This window comes from Sinocyclocheilus grahami, unplaced genomic scaffold (assembly GCF_001515645.1).
Source record: "Sinocyclocheilus grahami isolate Dianchi unplaced genomic scaffold, SAMN03320097.WGS_v1.1 scaffold191.1, whole genome shotgun sequence".
Taxonomy (NCBI): domain Eukaryota; kingdom Metazoa; phylum Chordata; class Actinopteri; order Cypriniformes; family Cyprinidae; genus Sinocyclocheilus; species Sinocyclocheilus grahami.
Window position 1 is genome coordinate 2,016,017 of NW_015505370.1, and position 6,149 is coordinate 2,022,165.

Here is a 6,149-nt window from a genome sequence, read left to right on the forward strand (position 1 = left end):
CTCCATTCACTAAAGACCTCAGCCTTGAACTTCAAAGGTACACATGAATTTGAAGCTTGTAAATAAAATAAAAAATATTCAAAGAAAATTATGATACAATTATGGCCCGTTAATTGGATAAATATCCAGTATTTTGGTCAGACCATTTTGAAATAAGCATTCAACCTTCTGCAGGCCAGATTTCATATCTTAGCTTGCAACAGTCAGTATTTCCTTCAATATGGACTTCAGAGGATTCTAAACTGATGACAGATTTTTATGGATTTGAATAGATTCATTCACCAGGGTTCCAGCTTTCGACTCTTAGGAACTCAAAGCTCTCTGCTCTTATTTAATCATTGCCCAGTTGAGCAGAAAATAGAAAATACAACAGGTCAATATCCATTCCGATTGAAGATAATGAGTGGGAGGAAAAAGGAAAAGCAACTTGGAAAGAATATGAGCACACAAAGAATGGGAAAAAAATTACATTTCTCCAATCATAATGACGGAAATATATCACAAATAGACAAAGAAAGAGAGTGTGCATCCATCTGGCTGTGATACAAACACAGTGTCAGTGAAAGCCTTCAAAAGGGCTGGACCAACATCTGGTTTCGACATGCTTTCCTGCAGACAAACTATGAGGAATGGGTTGGAGTTGCTCTCTGAGGGAAGGAAGGAGGAGTAGGAATATAACAGCTGGATTACATACAGTCACACAATGTCTCTATGGTTTATACATTTCAGACCCAACAGTAAATATTGGGTAAATATCTAGCTATTGTTAGAACAAACAAAATATGGGGAGCTGATGTGCTGAAACAGTCCTGTTTGTGCAAAATATTTAATTCCTTTCTGGATTATAACAAACCCTATTCACCCTGGTCTGCACACAAACAGATACTGATTTATCTATTTATTGTGTGCATTTACTCTTTAATCAAAATGAAACAACTTATGCCTATGAAACAACTTTCTTTTTTGATGGAAATTAAGGGAGACATGTCCTATTCAGAATAATGGTCAATCAATTTAGCTATTTATTTTTTATTGATTGATAATTAAACTTTTACATTTGATCGCCCTCAAACTCATTTTGTTGCATCCTTGCCTTTAACCATAGATTTTTCAAGATCCAACTAATTTCCAGTGCAGAAAATCAAGTTTCATCCTACTTTGTTCCTCATTATATATCTGTTTTGACTTATGAAATATGCCACATTATGGAAGGAAAATGGGCTGCAAACATAAAGCAATGGATGCAAACCTAATTTATTTATAGTAAAAAAACCAAACAATAAAATAGCCTGATGCTATTTATAATTTCTCTGATTATTTGCATTTTATTTCCATTGTATCCAGTGTCTCCCATAGCATGCAGCAGACAAAGAATCATTCTCTTTCTTGTTCTTAGTACCTTTTAATATATCGTCCAGGGCTGGACGTCTGGAGCACACATGTATCCACTTATGCTCTGCTTCCTGCACTCCACTCACCTTACTCTGGGCTTAGTTCAGGGCCAGTGAAAACACCCATTGTTTTCTTTGGAGGTGAAAGCATTGCAGGGAATCGCTGAACAGAAAGTGCAACATATCGACCATGGAGATACACATAAATATGTGGATGCAGAGAAAAAGGAATAAAGAGGACTAATTTCTGCCATCTTGAACAAATCCTGATTACATTCCAAAATAATTCATCATGACCAGAAACGCCACATTCAGTGGTGAATACAAGCCCCAGAAGACCTCAATGAGTGGTCTGCCAACCATTATTACTGGCACAGTAGTTTGTCCCAAAAACCTCTATTTATTTATGTCCTAATTGGAGCTGCAGTTCACAGAGAGTGAAAAGTGGCGGGTGACCACAGGTGCCATGAGAAAAGTGCAACATCCACATCCAGACAAAGCCAAGCATCTAGAACGGAATTTGGAATTAATGTTCTGGAATCATACACTACTGTTATGGCAAGCCATTTTAACATTTATTCCTAAAATTAACTAGCATACATTTGATCTTAATAGTACTTATTTTCATTCATTTTCATACTAGAAATTATTACACTATATTCAGTTAATCACAACTTATTTGTTTGCTACTAGTCAGTATCCTATAGGCTACTAACAGGTAACTATTGCATTGCTGTTGGTAATACATTGCTCAGTTTTGCCACTGAATTCTATGGCTAAATAGTTTTCACTCAGAAATTGCTAGTAAATTTCACAAACAATCACAAAGAATGGTTTATTTATTTATTTATTATGGTGTACTAGTACTTATTTCTTAGTTACAATTATAGTTGCATATTCTGAATTAGGCCTCCTATAACTTATTAATAGTTAATCCAATTAATAGTTATCTAAAGAAACACAAATGTATTGTTGGGCTGCTTCCTAGTAATTTAAAAGTAAGTAAGTGAATAAAATAAAGGTAAGTAAAGTTAGTAAGCTTGCCACATTGTGGTTGAATCCATGAAGGTAAAGAACTCACGGCTTGTGGTCCTCTTGTGGTTGAGATGTTGCACAGTGTCCTGCAGTGAATCCAGCCTGTGCTGCAGCGCAGAAGCTTTATTGATGAGCAGCGCTGATTCAGTCTGGATCTCCGCAAACATGCTGCTGGCGAGCCGCGACAGATCGGACAGCTGGCGGATGATGTTAATCAAAGTTTGACAATTCACAGCATCCAGGGAAGCAAATACATCACCATTAACTTCCAGTTGTTCTCTGTTTATTCTGCCCAGGCTCCGGGGCTCCACTATTCTCTTATGAAACGGCATTTTTTTTCATGGAAAAGACTTTTGTTTATTATACTGCAATTAGTCCACTTGTTTTTTTAGAAGTGTCAAGTGTTGTTGTCCATTCAGGTGTCTTAACCTGTTCTGCAAACATCCTGACATCCCGCCTCATGATTCAAAGGATCCTGCCCTTATTCTTCTGGAAGAGCGCTTTGTTAAACTTTCTTCTGGAGGCTCGGTTATCAGGACAAACTCAAACCCCGGAATCTGGAGTAACATGAGGATCAGGAGTTTGAGCAGGACTATAGACTAGCATTACTTTAATTAATTAATATGGAATTGCTTTTTTTCGCAGGTATTATTTTTTATGCATGAGTTTATTTTACTAATGAAATCAGGAGAGAGAAGACGAATCTCTGACATTTGTCCAAATTGATGATGCTCCAAGAGACAAGTTAGCCATTTGTGCATACTTTGTACCTTCACAGAGATAAGTTATAGACATGTCACTTTACAGAAAGAACACTTTAAGACTAAAATATTACAGCAACTTAGGTGTTTCACTGGCTAACCTAATTGGAAAGGTACACAATAATGTTATGCTGGTAAAGTGCACCCTCGTGTGGCATTTGATTGAAAATGTTACCTATTTCTTTTCTTTTCTTTTCTTTTCTTTTCTTTTCTTTTCTTTTCTTTTCTTTTCTTTTCTTTTCTTTTCTTTTCTTTTCCCTGAGCCAGAGATAATTATAAACTTACCTTCACTTTGAGGCTAAACTAGAAAGTAACTTCTGTCTCAAAGTTCATTAAATACTTGGGTTTCCAGAAACAATTTCTGGCGAAGTAATTATTTTCATGAGACGTACGTCTTTGTGTATGGAGGGCCAAACCTGCAAAAACAAAAAATAAATAAATACACAAATAAATAAATATGCAAATAAATAAATAAATGTGTGTATAAATACACAAATTCTTGTTTAAATACATATATAAATAATTACACATGTGATTAAAGTAGGCAAATAAATAAAATAAATTGGTGGGCAAATGGAAAATGTTTAAGGAAATGCTAAACTCATCCTATTTATTTTCCTTTGATCACTCATTTATTTCTGAATGTAGTTCCGCATTTATTTGTCCTCTGCACAACATGTTAATGAGAGGGTGTCAACCATGGACTTGGTCGGTCTTGTGATAGCGCACGGCTTTCCCGCTGACAGGAGATGCATGGTGTAAATCCAGTATATACGGTGGCCGAGAAGTGTCACAATTCTGAAAACAACTTTCTATTTCTTTTCTTTTCTTTTCTTTTCTTTTCTTTTCCCTGAGCCAGAGATAATTATAAACTTACCTTCACTTTGAGGCTAAACTAGAAAGTAACTCCTGTCTCAAAGTTCATTAAATACTTGGGTTTCCAGAAACAATTTCTGGCAAAGTAATTATTTTCATGAGACGTACGTCTTTGTGTATGGAGGGCCAAACCTGCAAAAACAAAAAATAAATAAACACACAAATAAATAAATAAATATGCAAATAAATAAATAAATGTGTGTATAAATACACAAATTCTTGTTTAAATACATATAGAAATAATTAAACATGTGATTAAAGTAGGCAAATAAATAAAATAAATTGGTGGGCAAATGGAAAATGTTTAAGGAAATGCTAAACTCATCCTATTTATTTTCCTTTGATCACTCATTTATTTCTGAATGTAGTTCCGCATTTATTTGTCCTCTGCACAACATGTTAATGAGAGGGTGTCAACCATGGACTTGGTCGGTCTTGTGATAGCGCGCGGCTTTCCCGCTGACAGGAGATGCATGGTGTAAATCCAGTATATACGGTGGCCGAGAAGTGTCACAATTCTGAAAACAAAATAACAAATTACAAACGCAAATGCAAGTCTAAAAAACAAAATAACAATTCAGAAAACACAACAACAATTCAGAAAACATTATAACAAGTCAGAAAACACAATGACAAATTCGAAAACAAAATAACAAGTCAGAAAACACAACAACAAATCCGAAAACAAATTAACAAGTCAGAAAACACAACTACAAATCAGACAAACCGGAAGAGGTAGGTATAGTTTGAGACAGCGCCATTGGTTTGGGATTACGCACTGCTTACTGGACAAGACATCTGTCAATCAAGGTATTCAGGAAGAACCAGCCGAAGAACAGCAGAGTCGTGGTAGAAAGTTCGGAGATGGTATTAAAGTAGCTCAGTTTAAATGTATTGTATGAATTGCTTTTACTATGGAATAAAAAATACGGGGGGTGTTTATTTACATTTAGTTAAAAGTGGCTATAAATCATCAGTTCCAGTGGCGCAGATGGATAAGTGCGTGTCCTTGGCTTTTTGACGCGATCAAACTTTTTTTTCCTCCATTTTCAAATCTCGTATCACATCGTAAAGGCATTTATTTTCAATAAAAATTAAGAAAATAATCAAAAAGTTGAAAATAAAGTATCGGGTAGGATTAGTGTAGGTGTATGGAGGTCTTTATTGTACCAATAAGGTGGCATCCATTTAATAATTAAAATTATCATTTACACTTAATATGTTATTATTGCATACTGTTTTATAATGTATTACAATACTGAAGTGCAGATAATTGCCACTATTTGCAACAAGTAGAATACATAGAAATCCTGCTATTTTAACATAGTGTAAATAGGTATTTGCACTTAGTGTAAATAGCATATTGCTAAAAATACTGCTATTTTCACTTAGTGTAAATAGAGTCCATTGCTAATACGAGATTTGAAAAGTTCGGAAAAAAAAGTTCGGCAAAAAGCCAATGCCACGCGCTTATCCATCTGTGCCACTGGAGCTGATAATTTACAGCCACTTTTAACTAAATGTAAATAGACACCCCGTATTTTTTATTCCGTAGTAAATTCATACAATACATTTAAACTGAGCTACTTTAATACCATCTCCTAACTTTCTACCAGGACTCTACTGTTCTTCAGCTGGTTTTTCCCTTTTTACCAATGGCGCTGTCTCAAACTATACCTACCTCTTCTGGTTTGTCTGATTTGTAGTTGTGTTTTCTGATTTGTTAATTTGTATTCAGATTTGTCGTTGTGTTTTCTGACTTGTTATTTTGTTTTCGAATTTGTCATTGTGTTTTCTGACTTGTTATAATGTTTTCTGAATTGTTGTTGTGTTTTCTGAATTGTTATTTTGTTTTTTAGACTTGCATTTGCGTTTGTAATTTGTTATTTTGTTTTCAGAATTGTGATTTGTTTAGCGTTTCTCGGCCACCGTAGTAAGATAAGATCTGCAGTAAACATAACTTGACGATACTTGGACATTATGCACTACAACATAATTCAAACACAAATTTTAAGGCAATAGTATCTGTGACTTTACAAACGACCCAATGGAATGGCCAGAGGTGTCATTTCCCAGCACTCGATAT

The 6,149-nt window shown here is 35.0% G+C and overlaps 1 protein-coding gene across 1 annotated transcript in view; it reads right to left on the reverse strand.

Annotated features, from left to right (window-relative positions):
- LOC107594819 (NHS-like protein 1) overlaps positions 1-2,773 on the reverse strand; it is a 56,399-nt gene extending 53,626 nt beyond the window's left edge. Inside the window, exon 1 of the mRNA XM_016285018.1 lies at positions 2,473-2,773. Within this exon, the coding sequence (XP_016140504.1) occupies positions 2,473-2,758 (286 nt within the window). The 5' untranslated portion in view covers positions 2,759-2,773. The remainder of the gene's footprint in view (positions 1-2,472) is intronic.
- Positions 2,774-6,149: the final 3,376 nt, after the last annotated feature.